This window comes from Artemia franciscana, chromosome 1 (assembly GCF_032884065.1).
Source record: "Artemia franciscana chromosome 1, ASM3288406v1, whole genome shotgun sequence".
NCBI classification, from domain to species: Eukaryota; Metazoa; Arthropoda; class Branchiopoda; order Anostraca; family Artemiidae; genus Artemia; species Artemia franciscana.
Window position 1 is genome coordinate 32,989,094 of NC_088863.1, and position 18,488 is coordinate 33,007,581.

Below are 18,488 nucleotides of genomic sequence, written 5' to 3' on the forward strand. Positions count from 1 at the left end.
GCTGGCCTATTAGTTAAATTCCCAGATTTAGAGGCTATGGTTTCTCTTCTTTTTCTTAAAATTTCTTCTTGGGATATATTTTTTTAAAGTTAAACATATTCAGTATTAAAACTGCAGCAAATGAAAGTTTGAGACGTGAAATTGACACGTAGCTGTTGGACCGAGGTCAACTTTGGTGATGGTGGGCCTGCAGGTCTTTCTATTCGACGTAGGATACCAATCATAAGTTTATGCTATTCATTTGAGGCCAAGAAAAGCTTGTTTCCTCTATCACGGAGTGTAATTTGTGAGCAAGAGTCATAAAACATTCTCATTTGCGGAAATGAGGGTTTCAGTACTTGTGCTAAGTGACTATTATTCGTACAATTGGCTATTCAACGATAATAAATAGCAATGCAACACAATGACATAGTTTTGTATGTATAAGTGAATGTTTCTGTGGAAGTCTCGGTGTTTGACCACCAAATTTTTCTTAATAAATCTGATTCATATTTATTTCGAAAATCATATTATATATTGCAGACTCTTAAGTGTTATTTATTATTTTTTTTTATAGAGCCTCAAGTCCGTAGCATATGTGACCACGTGAGACCAGACAGACAAACATTGATGTTTAGTGCAACTTTTAAAAAGAAGATAGAAAAACTAGCCAGAGATGTACTGGTTGATCCAGTGAAAATTGTCCAGGTAATTATGTTGTATGTGCTCTGAACCATACTTGTGCTTTGCAGTTAGTTTTCTACCTACTTTTTTACTAGCATCGACTTCTTATTGAAGCCCAGATTAAAAATCTGGACTGAACAAGAAAGAAGAAGAGCACTTTCTACTGAAGTCTTCACTTTGTCGTATTATCTCCTGAAAATGAGTAAGACTAGCTGTTGTTTGACAGCAACAAATTTAATTATTAAAAACTAGTACGAAATACCTCAGGCTTTTACCGTATTTGCATATTTATGACCAGATATTGCTCAAAAATAAATATTTTGGCTACTAAGCTCTTGGCATCTAGCTGTCATGTGTTTGCTTAATTTTGCCTAGGTGAGAGTAATTTCAGAATGATGCAATGTAAAATGTTTGAAGATAAGTATAATGTATTTGTGTTAATGGTAGCCCCGCCTGGAAATAAGTCATGTTTAAACGAGAATTTATTTTTGACCCTGATTTTGGAAGTGAATTGATTTATTCTTTCAAATTGTCTTAGCTGTTAAAAAAGAATAAACACGGGGAAAACACCTCTAAGTTAAGCTGAAGCTTGATCCCCGATCTCAATAATCCATCCTCAATTTAGTTAATTCTGGAAAGAGGATACTAGACACAACAGTAAATATTACGGTGAAACTTAACAAAAATCTGTTTAGTTGGATTAATTTAGAAAATTATTTTTTGTTCTTTTTTTTATTAACAGTCTCTTCCACCCAATCTTTTATCTTTATATGTCAAATTTTCTAATAAATTCATTGTTTTTTTTAAGGTCAGCGTCACATTTAAATAAGAATTGTGATTTGTGGAAAGATCTAGGTCTACAATTATTGTCAGTTCGAAGTGGTGGTGCCAGCTGTTTTGGACGTTTTTGTCTTCAAATGGCTTTGAAAATCGTAATACAAAATGAATTATCTGTTAAAACCAAATGATCCCTCACCGACAACCTTTACATTGTGTATTTCTACCTTCAAAACAGACTCTATGCATTAAGTTTCGTATGACTAAAATTGAGTAAGAAGAAAATTTTCAGAGTGAATATTAATTTCGTAGCTAAAAATTGATTGTGTCTCGTGACATGCCATTTAGCAAGTACGGCATCTTCAGCTTTTGTTACTTAATCCTTTAAGTGCGTTCTTTATTTTTCAGTCATCTTAAGAGTTGTCATTTCGGCTTATCAGACATTTCCAGCATTTGATTCAAAATATATTTAACTTATTACTGCTATTTCAGCAGTTCTTTACTACTGGTAGTAAAACCTAAAGCAAATTCTTATTGATAGCCATCCAGTAAAATTTTCGATAGCCATTCTTTCGTAATATTTTGCTTCAGTATCTCAGCTTAATGTGGCTCACAAAATTATTGTCTGTTCAATAATGTAAAATCTGATTTGGAAATTTCTCTAATTTTGGAAGTTTTTTGTCTAACTATCCTCTTTTTTTGCTTAGGGCGACATTGGTGAGGCTAATGTTGACGTCACACAAATAGTAGAAATGATGCCAAATGTACAAGCCAAGTGGAAGTGGTTGCTGAATCACCTCGTTGAATTCACATCGTTTGGAACCCTTCTTATATTTGTTACAAAAAAGGTAAGGAACTTTCGATGTCTCATTTGTTTTTTGACACGGATGTAGTTCCGAAATGAACTGTAACAAAACCTAACGTAAGTCAGTTTATTATTTTGATCACCTTTAGAGATTTCTGTGTTAAACCATGCAGAAATATATTCACTCGAATCAGGTCAAGTGAAAAAGAATTTTAAGGATCCCAGGCAAAACTCGTTTTTTTTTGTCCGTCAAACTGACTTTTCTAAAATAAAAACAAAAAAAACACTAGTTTTTATATACAAAAAGAAGTGAAGTATTCAATCATGTCGTTTTGAAGTCTAGCTAGGACCATACAGATGTATTTACGCAGAAAATGCATGTGCTGTGGAATGTAGCCAAATTTATTTTATAAATAAAATAAAACTTATTTTGAAGTGTGGTTGGAATTCTACTCCAAAAAAGGAGTGCCAGCATAGCTGAGAGTTCAACTGGGATAGACATCTTAGTTCACCTGGATTCACCAACCCAATATCAATGTCCACAAAAAGAGTGTGTAGACTAATGGTGAAGTGATGAGAATTTAATGTGAAGAGAATAAGGAGGACAGTTGAACTTTCTGCTACGCGGGCACTTCTTTGTTGGAGTAGAATTGCAACAAAGCTTCAAACTTGGTAAGTTTCCGTTTAATTTATAAATTCTACTCCTAAGAGGAACTCCTGAACTCCGCCTTCAATATCAAATGAGATTTTAAAGTTCATCATGAGTTAAATCAATATCATAGATAGTCGATATCTCTTTTCGGTAAATTGGGATATTTCAAAACAATAAGTATAGGATACGAGATTTAAGTAAATTAAATAACATGGAACAAACTAAATCAAAACACAGACAAACATTGTTCATATTGAATTGTCTTGTCTTGAGACCTAGCAAATGTTTTGGCATTAGCCATATTCCACAATACAGTCCCAATGAATTCCCTTGCCCTAAGATGGGAGTTGGCTTCAACTCTGGCGCCATGGGCACCATAAACAGTAAGGTCAGTTACCTGTAAAGACCTAAAACCTGATTAATTCACCTGGATTTAGTGGATTAAGAGGTGGGTTTTCGAGTCATGTAATGAGGGAGTAAACAAGTGTTACATCTTTTTTCAAATAACGTCATTCTCATTTACTTGGTCAAATGGGTAACAAGACACAGTGACGATTTTTGAAAAGGCCAAAATTTAATCATTGATTTTTGGTTGCCCTCTTTTATTCTTTTTAACAAAGTATTAGTTTTATAACTAATCTTCTGATACATCTTCGTTCTGCATCATATTAATTAGTGACATAGTAGTTAAGGTTACTTTCCCGTAATTAACGGTTTTCACTATTATATGATTGTGGTCGAGATATATCACATACACATTTACATCCGAACTTCTAGAAACTCGGGAAGACTATGCCTTTATTAAATACACCTCTCATAAACCTTCTCATTATTTTATATTCACCTAATTTAAGATTTGTTAGTACAACCGATGATGTAATTTTTGCTGTTTTAATAGCACGGCATTCGGCATATCTTTGATAGTGAAGTCCCTGCTGGTGACGATACAAGCCGCTAGCCGTGATGTCTTGAACAATGTGCGGAGAGGGATAGTCTCTGAGTAATTGAAGACAGTAAACATTTCATTTGGTAATAAAATAGGACATCTTACTGTGAGCTTTAGCAGTAATTAAATAAAAAAAGCAAGTATTTTTGAACTGAAAGTAAGGAGCAACATTAAAACTTAAAACGAACAGAAATTATTATGTATGTGAAGGGGATTGCCCCTTCCTCAACACCTCACTCTTTATGCTAAAGTTTTTAGGACTTTTAAAAAAGCTTCTCATTGTTCTGATTAAACGACCCTTGTGTTTAAGGAGTCGTTCTTAAAAAATTGGGACAAAATTTTAACTTTAGCGTAAAGACCGAGGTGTTAAGGAGGAGGCGGTAATCCCCTTCATATACGTAACAATTTCTGTTCGTTTTAAGTTCTAATGTTGCTCCTTACTTTCAGTTGAAAAAAATTGTTTTTTTAATTTAATTTCTGATCGTTTTTTAAATAATGCCAGGAAATCTGGCCCCACCTCCACTAAAAAATACTCCTTAAAATTTACCCCTGATAATTGCCCCAGTAAATAATTTTCCCTGATAAGTCCACCCCCTGGAAACTTCCCTCCCCATCGAAAATTCCTCAGTGGGAAAAAACGAAAAAAAAAAAACAGTGGAGTCACTTAAAAAGGACATAAGAACTTTTAATTTCAGTTCAAAGGAGCCTTCTCACGATATTCTAGGACGACTGGGTCGATACGATCAACTCTGAAAAAAAAACAACAAATAAACACGCATCCGGGATTTTTCATCTGGCAAAAAATACAAAATTCCACTTTTTGTCAGATAGGAGCTTGAAACCCCTACTGTTGGGTTTTCTGATACGCTGAATCTGATTGTATGATTTTCATTAAGATTTTTATAACTTTTAGGTGGTGTTCCTCTTTTTTGGAAAATAATGCAATTTTCTCAGGCTCGTAGCCTTTAATGGGTAAGACTAAACTTAATGAAACTTATATTTAAAATCAGCATAATAAGCCGTTTTTTTTGTATCTATTGGTATCAAAATTTCAGTTTTTAGAGTTTCGGTTAGTATTGAGCCGGGTCAATACCATACTTAAAGTTCGTTACCACGAACTGTTTGATGGGTGCCAAACCTGTGAAGTTTAATTACAGAAATCTTAAGTGTCACTTGCCTGGCCCGCTTCAATATTCAGAAGGTTTCTGAGAAGCAAAATAAAAGTAGAAATATATAAAAGAAATGGGAGTGCATAATTTTTCTACGGTATAACATTCTGGATCATGTTCCCAAAATACAAATTGTCTAACTTGAAACTTTAATCTGGGTGAAGTAAATCAATAGCTATTGATTGTCCTACCAAAATTTTAAATATCAAAAATTGCAGTCTCTAGTTCACCATTCCTTTTCAATGTCAAATTCTATTGACAATTTATCAGCAGTGTTGAAAAATCCAGGCACATATTTTCAGAGATCTTTGCCTTGCAAAATTAGCCGGAAAATCTTATTAGTAAATTATTAAAAATCTTAAATCCTCCCATTTTACTTATATAAGTATGCTGTTACATTGTCTGAACGATGCTGGATGTGCTTGTCTTTATATTTTCAGCAAATCCCATCAATCCTAAATTATTTTTTTTACACTACTTTCAAATTGCCCTTCTTCTGAAGACTATTGACCTGTGACAAATTTCCCGGAAGCCTAATCAACAATAGCCTATCTTTTCTTTGATAAATCATTAGTTAAATACTTATCAACTGGCATAGGAGTGGTTGATTTAGATACATAAATAGCATTATTCAGCCGCAATAACATTAGATGTTGAATTCCACTCTACTGAAAACTCACCATGTGCTTTTTTTGTGCTAAAGTTTTTAAACGTTCTGTCTTTCGATAAAATAGAGAACCTAACATCACTGTTGTTAAATTAAAACTAAAATTTTTAGGATTTCAGTCAATTCTTGAATTGTAGTGGTAATATTGGCATACAGCTTAATCTTGAACTTTTTAAATATTTGGAAGAGGAACGCGCAAAATTGTGAGTTAAATATGAATCCTAGAAATTCAATCAGAACATAGAAATAGAAACGATTTTTAGGTTGAAATACAATTTTTAGATCTGATATAAGTTTTATAATGTCGTCACATTACTTTGAAACTCTATCATTAAACTTACCAGAAATAGGGTGTCCCAATAAACAATTGACAAACACTCTTTATTTCGAAAAAGGGAGATTAGGGCTTTATTATCTTAGTAAAATTCATGGAGCTGTTGACAAGTCATTTGGCATGTAAGTGTAAGAAAAATAGCAAATGTTAGATTAAAAACAAAATCACATCTTGTCGTCAAAGTAAACAGGGAAAAAATAATAAAAATAAACAAGGCCAATCCAAGCCATATAACAATTTTTGGTCGTTAAAAAAACGGCAGATTGAATGCTATCTATTTTAAAATAATGGCATTTTACATATTTATTGAACTTTTCGAGATTTAAATAAATCTCGGAGAACCATTTTTCTTTGGTATAATAAAATGGGAGAAAGATAACGTATTTCATATAATTCTGGCCTTAGGAAATTCGGTAACAATACCCCTAGGTAATAAATTATCAATCTCTTTTCTTAATACCTGTGATCAATAACTGTTATTCTTTAATTGAAAACCCCCCGAGGGTTTTCTAATGAATTTCATTTTATAGCCCAAACTATTATTTTAAGAATGTTCAAATCACTGGTTATCGGCTTGATATTTTGAAAAGTAGCCGCTAACTCCCTGCTTCAAATTTATCAACAAAATTTTGAAAACGAATTTTAAAATTCTCAACAAATTTACGAAAACCAAGAAAAGAATGTGCTGAAAAGTACAAATTTTTCCGTTTCTGAAACTTTTGCAATGTGATTGTAATGGATTTGGCTTTAGATGTCGTTGTTCTTTTTTACAGTAACCTCTTTGCATAAAAGATAATCAGTAACTTTGACTTCAGACACAAAGAACTGATGCTGCAACTGGGTCTGAACCAGGTTCAAGTTTCATATCATGGCGCTTTTTTTAAGCTTAGGTCATAATTTGCAAGACCAAGCAAATGCACCGCATCTGTCAGGTTTTTAAACTGTCTTGTTTTGAAATATTACAGCCATTTTGGAATATTTTCATTTCTGTAATTTTGTAAATGGAAAGACAAGGGTTCTAAGAAATTACTTTTCTTTAATGTTTTGATTTTCGATTATTTGCTGCTTCTAAAATATAGTAGGTTGAGTGGCTATAGTCCTTTGTACTTGGAGTACATTGGCATCTCTGTTTTGCTTATATTGACAGAGTAGCCAAAATTTCGCTGCCGTTCTTTGGGATAACAACCTTATCGGTATTGGCCAGTTGAGGATGGTATTGCAACAATTCTTTAAGCTTGGTTAATTCCAATGGCTCAGGCAAGGCACAGATTGCAACTTCGGCAAGCTTTTGTTAATTTTAGAACCTTCGTTGGTACCCAAGCGATCTCCTGTTTTTTTTTAAGGTACACCATTTAATTTATTATCTTTCGATTTTTTAGTTTTTTTTTGGTCGGAAAAGCCTTTTGATTTTTATTATTCTTCTTAGTCGGTGTTGTTGATCGGATCTGAAAGCCAAATGTGACAATCCTTGAACCAGAGCTCCAAAAACCAAATATAGTATTGCTTGAATTAGAATTGCGGCTCCAAGAGCGAATTCTTTGATTGCTTAAAAGATTTTTACAGCTCCAAGAGTCAAATTTGGAATTTTCGTGAATTAGAATCAGGGCTCCGAGAATCAAGTCTTTGATTCCTAGAAAGAACTTCCGAGGGTTCCGAGAATCATATTGACCAGGGCTCCAAAAATCCTCTGGGCTTGCATCTGGGGATGTATTTCATTTTCACTTGCCTCTCCCAGTCTGTCTAATAAACCAATGACAACATCATCTTTTTCACTCATTTTTAATTTCATCCGTCACCGTCAACCCAATCAAAAACAATCAGCAATTATCAAAACTGATATGGCGTTGGTCAACCCAGGAGAACGCAGATGTCTATCTTAGTAGAACTGGAAGGCAGAGCTAAGATGCTTTTTTTTAGAGAAGAATTCATTAGCTAAAGGCATAGAGATATTCTTACACAGCTGACAAAATGCCAAAATGTTGAGAAATTCATTCTGCCTATCGTCTTTCTGGTATTATTGTATGCTAAAACATTGTCCATATTAAGCTTCTTATTAAGCTTCTTCTTAAGCAATTTTTCTTATTTTATTTTTTTTTGCGGTTTTACCCCGTTTGATTTGTTAGTGTTATGTAAACCTTTCTGTTTTTTAACCACACGATTTTTGACATGGGTGCATGAGGAATTTTGCATAAAGCGCCAAGGATGGTGAAAATATGTAGTTATGTAATATATGTGTAAAATTTGTAATATGTAAACTACGTTATTGTTACCGTGAATGTCCGTAGTTGGTGAATGTCGAAATTAACCGGTGAATGGAAGTACCTTTTTTCTCCTTGGATTTAGTCAGCCTTGCCAGTCAACTTTTTCGATTTAATGCAAGATTTGATGATGACAAGTTGGGTTAGGCTTGGTTAGCTTAGGTTTTTAACCCATTTCTGATGTTTATACCCAAATTTAATCTAACCTAAATTGACATAATCTAACCTAACCTCGCTTTAACTTTTACCATCATAACTTGCATAAGACTGAAAAAGCTGACTCGCGAAGCTAATTGAATCCAAGGACAGAAAAAGGAAATTCGAACATTCACCGATAAATTTCGACATTAATCAGATTTTCGACATTCACGCTAACATAACGTGTAATGTATGTAATACGTAACTTCATATATAATTACGTGGTTAGGGTTGTAGGACGCGGAAAATTAAAAAAAAGAAACGCGGGTGAAAAGTCAGCAAAAACATATGGCATTAAATAGCTTGAAAGATGAAATTTTCCTTTGAAGATGTGGCTTTCTTTGGGAATCAACGATTCATGGACGTTTCAGTTCTTATGGACGAAAGGTGTTGTCAAATTTAACTAATTAGTTTCCCATTTCTGCTCCTTCTAATGGGCTTACGAAAAATGTTTTTGGTCTCTATATGGGAGGAAACTATAAACAGTACAAGATGTTTACCAACAATTACTGAAAGCTTTTTCTCAATAGTTAACTTTTCACTGAAAACTTTCTGTGAGGTCACTAATGGCTCATTAATGTGTCTTGCAGTTTTGTGTAGTTTGTACTACATTTGGGATCTGGCTTGTTCACTCCCCCTTCCTTAGTGGAAAATTCCTCCCATAAGTAAAATTGATCAGTCATAGTTAACGTATGACATAATAAAAATAATGAAGAAAACACGGAATTTTGGAATAATATACATATTCCAAATTTAGGTAGAATATGTCTCAATGCAGCTCAATTCTCAGTGCCCGAACAATGAGGACAATAATCTGGATAATTCTTAGACAATAATTGCCTAAGAATAATTCTTAGAGACAGTAATTATTTGGTACGGGATAAATAACCAGATTGAAGCTTGAATATTTGGTGTAGATGTGGAAATCTTGAAAAATGGTTTGTATTTTTGTTTATTGGTCAGATTGTGGTGAATTCTAAAACGAGTGTTATTCAGCGACTCAATTAAAATGTTTCAATGCATCCGCCAAACTATCTGAGACTTGCCCCAATAACAAAAAAGAAATGAAGAAATCTGATGCTTAATCAAAAAAACCTTTGTCGCATGAACACGCAACTACGTAAACCAGTGTTTTTTCTTTTTACTTTGTTCAAAAATAGGGTACCCGTATACATTTACAATTTACTATCACTCAAATCTTCTTGCATCATTCAACATTCTGGTTCATAAATTCAAGAATATCACAATCACATAATTTACCGGTGCATAATTTTAGGTAGATGCTGAGCAACTGTCGGCAAACTTGAAGGTTCATGAAACACCGAACGAACTGATACATGGTGATATGGATCAAACTGAAAGAAATCGAGTAATTACTGCATTTAAAAAGAAGGAAATTAATATCCTTGTTGCGACTGATGTTGCAGGTAAAGTGGTCCCTTATCTGCTTGAGACTACGTTCTGTCACTGGGTATTCTTATATTTTTATTTTCAGTATCTTTAATAGAACCACTCATGACACATTCAGCGGCCAAATCGATTTGACTACAAATGCATCTTGTTCACAGCAGATATCTGCTTCTCATAGCAAATGAAATAGAATGTGAAATGAAAATATATGTCAAATGTCCAATGAGAATATCATCAAGATGGGCTGGTAATAGACTGCTCGTCTCGTATGTAGATGTGATACGTATCCTGATAACTATTTTAAAACATTTCCTCATGTGCTAGGTGTTTCTAACTTAAGAAAAAGGGCAACACTCGAAAAATTTGGCTCTAAATTTAGACCGATCTAGCGAGTTAACTACCGAGAAAATTCTAGAACAATAGAATATTGCTGTTTTAACTTCAATGCATCGTTAATAGAGTGCAAAGTCTCCCGGATTTTCATTCTTCTTTTCTTTTTTCTAATATCTCAGGTATTAAGAGGGGGGAATTTCATAGGATATAATACTGATTTAGTCAAATAGGCTTCTAAAACAATTATTTATAGTTCGATGGCTAAATTTTTTGTCATCAGTACACATTGATCTCTTTTATAGAGAATATCCTTATGAGCAAGCGAAGGGAAGATTTCAATGATAGGAATTTATCAAATAACGTTTTAGATTCGTGTACTTTATCCTATGCCGTGCTTACAAAATACTTTGAGCAAAACCCTAACTGATGTAAAGAGAGCAAAAGAAAGTAAAAGTCATTCTTCTCTGATCTATATCATTGGGTTTGGATTATGGGACGTCGGAGTTGATCAGATAATAGTAACTTTATATTGAACAGCTATTAGAATGGATTTGCATCGAAGGGGAACGGGTCATAGAAACTCTGTATCGGGTATCGGGTTTAATCGCTGCACCTCTGAGTGTCATGCTGTGTGCCATACCCTCACGTTTGACTACATCCAATGTATATCATCTGGTTATTATTTCAGATATTGAGAGGGTCGGAAAACTAGATAGTCCCTCTTAGAAAAGCTATTAGATATGTAAATGAGTTGCTACGTGTGGCAATGCCGCCTGCGACTGAGTTTTCAGTTATTATTAATTTCTTGTCTCAGAATCATGCAACACGATATCTTAGGTCAGGTAATAAAGGGCTTGCTTAGCATGTAATTGGTAAAGGTATCAAAACGCTTCATTACCACTTTTTTTTTCAAAGAAAAGAATTTTAGATTTCAAACATTGAATGTAGGTACGTATGAATAAGTAGCAGCTAAAGTTCTGTTCTAATCATTCGGATTGAGGTAGGTGAGATTTGTTCTTCAAAAAAGGGCTTTACATAACCATTCATGACGGTTTAATTTTATCCACAATTTGTAGTGTAAATACTGGAATAGAATGATTTTATGTAAGAGTTGGATTTCTAAATATTAGTTAACTGACTAAATCAATCCAATATATTTCGCAAAAAAGAAAAATCCTTTAATATATCTGTGTTATTTTTATAGTTAATTTTCTTTGTATTTTTCCGATTCTAAAAATGACTCAGTTGCTAATATACATCTGACCTCAATAATTCTTACGTGTTAACTCTACATGGTTCTTAACTGTAATGGCTGATTAGTACTTATTTCTTTGAAAGTTCGACCTAGGTGAAAAATAAAACTTATTTATTACTATCCTTTACGTAGCACAAACTCACATTGACCTATTTTGTATCATCTGACAAAATAGATTTTGTCAAGTTTATTGATGTTTGTTCGTTACTGTAGTTGTTGTTTTGTTGTTCCTTTTTCGTAGAAACGAGTAAAAAGTAGTAAAAAAAAGGTAGGTTTTTTCTGATTGAAGTAAAGAACTAAACTGAAACCTAAAACAAACAAAAATTATCCCCTCTTAGCCTATGTAATGGACATGTATATCAATGGACATGCAGGGACATTTATAAAGCTGGCGTATTCAAACTGATTGGGATATTTTCCTATATGCGTAAGATTATGCAAGAATAGCGCTATCCTGAAAACGCAAACTAATGTAGGATTGTGTATAGTAGAAATAAAAAGTACATTAGTATTTAGAAAAGTACGATGGAAAATAAAACATTTTGAGCTATTTTAGATGATTTGGATTTGCTGAATTTGGTACCGCTTCTGCGAGATGAGCCCAATCCATTGATTGGCTTTATTGGGCACAAATAATTATTTTTTTAGACATATACAAAGTAAAAATTTTTAGTGATGTTAGAACAATGGACTATATTCAAAAGTTCGCGTCATTGCTTTACGTTCTCCGTAGTATAGACAGAAATAACTAGATTTATGTGGTTTATAAGGTCTTCAAGCTATTTCCGGTAATTTTAAACTGTGTTTATGCAGTTTAAGATTTTATATTTCTAGCTAGTGAGATCGATCTAGTGATTTCTAGCTGATGAGATCGACGAATTGCCTTATACATCAGTCTGTTATTTTCGTATGCTGCTTACTAAGAAAATAATGTTTCCTTTTTTTAGCGTTTCAAGAGAATTTAAATTGTTTATTAAAATTTATCGATATCATGGCCGGTGAAAGACTATTGAGAGCTCTAATAATAAGTTTGCTATTTTTTGCAGGCTACTCATTGTCTTTTCGGATCTCAAAACAACCTTCCTTTTTTTGTGTCGGTTTTTTCTTTTTAGTAAAGCGCTATTTTTGTGTTATCTTACAAATAGGGAGAAATATGACCCGTTATTTTGTTTCCGCCAATTTTGTAGACATATGCAGTGCAGGATGAGAATGGATGCTTTTTTCGTTTTAAGCTTGAATTTCGCTCTTTTCTTCCGATTGAAACTTTGTCGTCTTTTATTTTTCTCTCTTTAGTTGTTAATATGTATAAGGTAAAAGTTTGAAGAATGAGCATCTTCTAGTCCATCTAAATTTTTCAACTATATCTCAATTAAATTGTCTCTTTTTTTAAGAAGAGTTCAATTGCTGCCATACATAGGCCGTTATAATTCAAAAACTGTTTATCTGTTAAACATTTATAAAAGAGAAAAAAAGACGAAAAAATGCCTGTTAGACGTTTTGAGTAAAATAATGGCTGCATTTCCTACGACGAGGAATCTTTAATACTTAACGTTCGGAAAGGGACAAAAAGTCATATTTTTGAAATTTTCGCTGACGAGTAAAAGAGAAATGGTACATTGTGGAAACGCCAAAATTTCTAAATTTATTAACAATTAGATAAGGAACTGGGAAGTGGGTTTGACGAATATAATTGATTCTTGTACTCAATTAGTGAAGTGGGAGATGTGTGTAAATCCAAAGTTTATCACAAATTGTTTTTGGAATAACCATTGGTAATAAGTCTGTTATTTTCATAGAATATGGTGTTGTTGATTCCGTTAAATATGATTATACTTTATATTTTCGGAAGATTTGTCCTAACATATCATGAATCCAGGCACGGAAGCAGAGCAAGGGCTGCTCCATCTTCCACTACCTAAAAATATTATAATTTTCACGATTTTAACAAATAACTGTACTACAATTTGTCTGTTTTGAGAAATTTCTCTCCTACCCCCCCCCCCCCCAAAAAAAATCCTTCGAATTGAACTTGCATGAGCATAATTTTTTTTTTTTTTCAGCACGTGGTTTGGACATACCGCATATAAGGACAGTGGTCAATTATGACGTTGCAAGAGATATTGATACTCATACACATCGTATTGGTCGAACAGGTTTGTGTTAAACACTGTTAATTTAGTAAGAGAACAAACTATTATGTCAGTTGTATTTTGATCTACTAAAAGCATTCAACTCCCTTGGATGTTGATCAAGAAAAGGGTCTAAAGACGGTAAATACAAGAAATAGAAATTAGATAGGGGCATTAATAAAAGAGGCTGTTGCACTCAAGAACCTCCTGAAATTTTATCAGAACTCTACTAAATTAAACGGATTGGACCCGGTTAAAACCTCAAACTGTTTTTGCTAAAAATATAATTCTGCATATTGGATTATGTTTAGCTAAATATGGCTCTTATGATCGAAACTATGTTTCTAACTTTTTATTTTGGCTCCTGTCTCCATTTCCCTTGCATTTTCAGTTTAACCTTTTGGCTTTCTTCTAATGTTGATACCCTTCAGTAAAAACGATGGAGATATAAGTTGTATTTTATGTCATTTGTGACATATGGTCCAAAAACGAGCACTTAGAATCATAAATGGTGAAGAAAAGGTTCCATATCATTATCTACTTTGTAGCTTCAAGCTCACCACGTTGGCCAATACAAGGAACCTCTTATGCCTTCGTGTCGGTACCAAGACCCTGTCTGTTCCTCGATTAGGTTCCATCATCCCCTAACCCTACTTTCCCGTTCGCAACAGACCGTCGTCCCATATAAAATCCCAAAACTGACTCCCATCCCCGCTAAACATGAAAGATAATCAGCTACACTTACTGTTTAGACTTTGGTTACAAGATATTCTGAGTTTTAGTTGACTTTTGACTTGGACATGTAGTATTTCTATTTATGTCAAGCTCATCAGAGTTTATCAGTCTTCATTTGTTATTTCCTTGTTTTTTTTCTCTGCTTGCTGCAATTTGATTTTACACTTGCAACTATACTTAATTTTTAGACTTTGGTTCTAACATGTTGCGACTTTCAAGCTAAATATTTTTCTTCTACATTGCAACATGTTTTTTTTAGGTCGAGCTGGCGAAAAGGGTACTGCATATACACTTGTAACGTCTCAAGATAAGGACTTCGCTGGACATCTTGTCCGAAACTTGGAAGGTGTTGGACAAGAACCACCTCGTTCCTTAGTTGATCTGGCAATGCAAAGCTCCTGGTTTAGGAAATCGCGATATAAGACTGATCAGGGCCGTAAACCTGGCGTAGGTGGCTTTGGTCTCGGTTTTGTTGAGGGGAAAAAAGCTAGAGTCGGCGATGGCAAGTCTACAACAGAGGTATTTTTTTCACTCTTTTTTTTATTCTTGTACGTTTTTGCTGTTAGTACCTTATTGTTTTTATGAGACAGAATTAAACAGTTCATAATAATGAACTGTAGATAAGGAACGACCCGGCGCAATTGTAATAAAAACTCTAAAAAAAAGCACTTTATAATAGATACATAAAACAATATGATTTGTATACTGATTCTTAATATGTAAAATTTATTATATTTAACGTTGTCCATCTAGAGTTATTAGCCTGAAAAAATTTGCCTTATCTTCAAAAAAGGTGAAAAATATCCCCAAAAAGCAAGCGATCTTAATGAAAATCACACCATGAGATTCAGGATATCAGAGAACCCTACTGTAGAGGTTTCAAACTCCTATTTACGATTTTTTTTTCTTCTTTTTTTGCAAGAAGAATGATCATGGATGCGTGTCTTTTTTCTTCAGGGGTGATTGCATCAAACTAATGGTCCTAAGATATCGGGAGAGGGCTCATTCGAATCGAAAGCAAAGTTCCAGTGTCATGTTTAAGTAATCAAAAAAGTTGGATGACAAATAGTCACCCCCCTCCCACGCCTCCTTTCCCTCGAAATATGTGATCAAAATTTTGGGATAGCTATTTGATTTACCCTAGTTGAGAAGTCCAATAAATATACCTGTTGGGATTACATGACCACCCATAGTCCCTGAGGAAAGGACTTTAGCTTTAAGAGTGAGGGTTGTGGAAGGGGAAATCCACCTCATATACAGAATAATTTTTGTTCATTTTAAGTTTTAGTGTTGTTCCTTACTTTAAGCTGAAAAAAACTTGTTTGTTAGTTTTTTGTTTATTTAGTTCTAACAAAGGTTGCTGTATTTTCATGGAAACTATTGAACAGTGCTATGATATCTGTTTTTCTTTGCAGTGTTCTGAGCAAGTTGAAACACTTTTTCTTCTTCCTACCCTCTCCATACCAATTATGAGTACCTATAAAGAGGTCTTGTTGAATTAGTCCCTTTTGCATTCTGAACTTTTTACGGGCACTGTAAAAGAAATCTGAATGTGAAGAAGGCAGATGTGTACAATGCTTGTAAGATAATTAAGCCAAAGACCCTAGAAACCTTTAAATATTTAAGGTTTTTTGTTGGATCTGATATTTAACTGTATATTAATATTTTGCTCTATTTTAACCACCTTTTCCAAAGCTAGAAAGGAGCTTTTTAGTGATAGTTTACGATTTTTATGGAACGTTGGGTAAGTTGCAACCCTTACTCTTCTGATTATTACTATTATTATTTAATAAGGTCTTAACGGACATGAACGGAAAAGCAAAAAGATCAGCTTTAATTTACATAATTTTAAAAACAAAGAGAAAAATCTCAGGATGAAGAAACAACCGGGACTATGGCCGCTAGAAGGAAAAGACAAACTAAAACGGTCTTCTAAAACGAAGAGCAAAGATAAAATCTAAAATAATCCATAAAACTTGAAATTGAATCAAGTTTAAAACTAAATGCAATAAAAAAAGAAATAAAAACAAACCAATTTCTATATATATATATATATATAATTAACACTACTGCGATTGAGCACCGCATAAGTATTTTTCATAAGCAATTATGAGTGACTTCAGTGAGGACACAGAAATGACTGGATAAAATAAAATCAATATAAAATTAATTAATTTGTTGCGCAATAATCCTTTTAAATCACTCGTAATTGTGTATAAAAGTACTTCTGTGTTGCTCAATCGTTGTAGTATTAATTGTATATATAAATATTGGTTTGTTTTTTATTTCTATTAGCTTTATTTAATTTTAGGTTTTATAACTTATTTTAGATTTTAGCTTGTACTTCGTCTACATTTAGTGTTGAAGACACCTTGTTTTATACAGGCGAAAAGTCTGCATCGTTTTAGTTTGTCTTTTCTTTATACTGGCCGCAGTCCCGTTTCTTTCCTTCATTTTGAGATTTTTTTTTTTTATGTCTTTGTTTTTACAAATGCTGGCCAGTTCAGCTTTAGATCTTCTATACATAATTGAATTTACCATGGTAGCTTCATTATTAGAAAACAGGTGTGTTGGAAGGAAACATGAAATTTCTTTCATGTACTAAGCGAAGGTTGTCATAACCTTGTGTCTCTTCTGCATAATGTGTCTATTTTTTAGGTGTTGCAAACAGTCCGAACTGCAAATAGTGCTGTATCTAACGCTGGTGCAGGAACAAGTCGGCTTAATGCTCTAAAAACCGCGTTTGAATCTCAGTACAAACAGGTAGGTTTTTATGTTTGACATAAGCGTAGATATAGTTGTCTATGGCTTCCACTAATCATAAGTATTACTTCATTCAGAATATGTTTTAGCTGCTGGGGCTCTATTTATTTCTCCCTTTGCCGTAAGTTATAAGGGTTTTGGACAGCTTCTGCGGTAAGCTTTATATATCTTGTTTTAGCAATGGGAAGTGAAATGATGTAAAATATGTTGTTCCTTGTTATATCTGGAAAACTGAGAAACATTCTAAGAATAAGCTCCTTGGTTTTTGTCACAATATGATTGGTACAGCTATAGAAAAGCTAACTGTTACCAACTGAGGGGGTTGCATGGGCGATTGGAACTTTCAGGAATGGATTGTCTACACAATAAGGGGTTGGGAAAGTATTATCAAGGTCCTTAGCCCGCCGCCGGGTATATTCTAAATATCTACAGTTTCTGGGCACTACTAGTTCAAATTGTCAAATTTTCTTTTTCTTGTTATTGTTCCCCCTCCCACTTGAAAAAATCCTTTGTACGCGTCTCTGTGTATCCGTCTTTGTAGTTTCTGTACTGCAGAGTACCCTTCCTGACAAAATGGATTTATTGTAATAACAGTCAAAACATGTTCATTTTTTCTCTTTTAGGTAGTCAAAATAATAAGAAAAGCGAAATAAAGCTATTAACTATAAAAGACAAATAAGGTTATGTTATGAATATCATCTATTGGACCAATGAGAGGGGTAAAATCGTTCGTTCTGTTATGAGGGATCGTCAATATTTGATTCTTTAATTGCTAATTTTCATCTAAGATGGAGTTTTATGACCAATAGCCTATTTGTTTTTTGGATTTGATATCTGCGAATGGTAGCCTAGTAAGGTACAGCGCATGCCCCCAACAAACTCTGATGCAACTTACACCCTCCCCAAACTCTTCTCGTATCTCTAGGGTACGTGTACCACACTTTGGGAAACGTTGTCCTACTGTATAAATTACGTTGTCAATATTCAGTGAACAAAGATAGTAAAATATTCAGTTAAGCGCCGTCAGTAATTAAGACATCTGTTTGTTCCTAAACAAAACTAACGTTCTTGCTGGGGCTATAGAAAAGACGTCTTGCCTCATCTCGTTCTCAAGACACTTTGATGCGCCTCCTTTTTTCCAAATATGTGTCATATCTTCTTTCCTTGCTTGCAGAAATGTAGGGAAATTGTAGTTTTTAATGTAAAAGTTTTTTTTCCGTACTTCGAGGATTTTGTCCTTCAAAAAAGCATGTTGTTAAACAACATTGGTTAATTACAATGGAAAAACTCCAAGTACGTTGTTGAATTTTTTTTCTTTTCCTGTAAGGTTAATTTCATATAACAAAACGCCTTTTTTAATTTTTGCCGCAGATTTCTTAGCACTCACTCTAAGA

General features: G+C 33.7%; 1 protein-coding gene across 2 annotated transcripts in view; it reads left to right on the forward strand.

Moving 5' to 3' along the window:
- Positions 1 to 18,488, forward strand: part of LOC136028861 (ATP-dependent RNA helicase DDX42-like) — a 44,175-nt gene that overhangs the window by 24,744 nt on the left and 943 nt on the right. For both annotated transcript variants that reach the window (XM_065706804.1, XM_065706810.1), the window contains exons 8-13: positions 557 to 687; positions 2,148 to 2,288; positions 9,746 to 9,896; positions 13,528 to 13,620; positions 14,591 to 14,850; positions 16,990 to 17,094. In XM_065706804.1, coding sequence (XP_065562876.1) covers positions 557 to 687; positions 2,148 to 2,288; positions 9,746 to 9,896; positions 13,528 to 13,620; positions 14,591 to 14,850; positions 16,990 to 17,094 — 881 coding nt within the window. The remainder of the gene's footprint in view (positions 1 to 556; positions 688 to 2,147; positions 2,289 to 9,745; positions 9,897 to 13,527; positions 13,621 to 14,590; positions 14,851 to 16,989; positions 17,095 to 18,488) is intronic.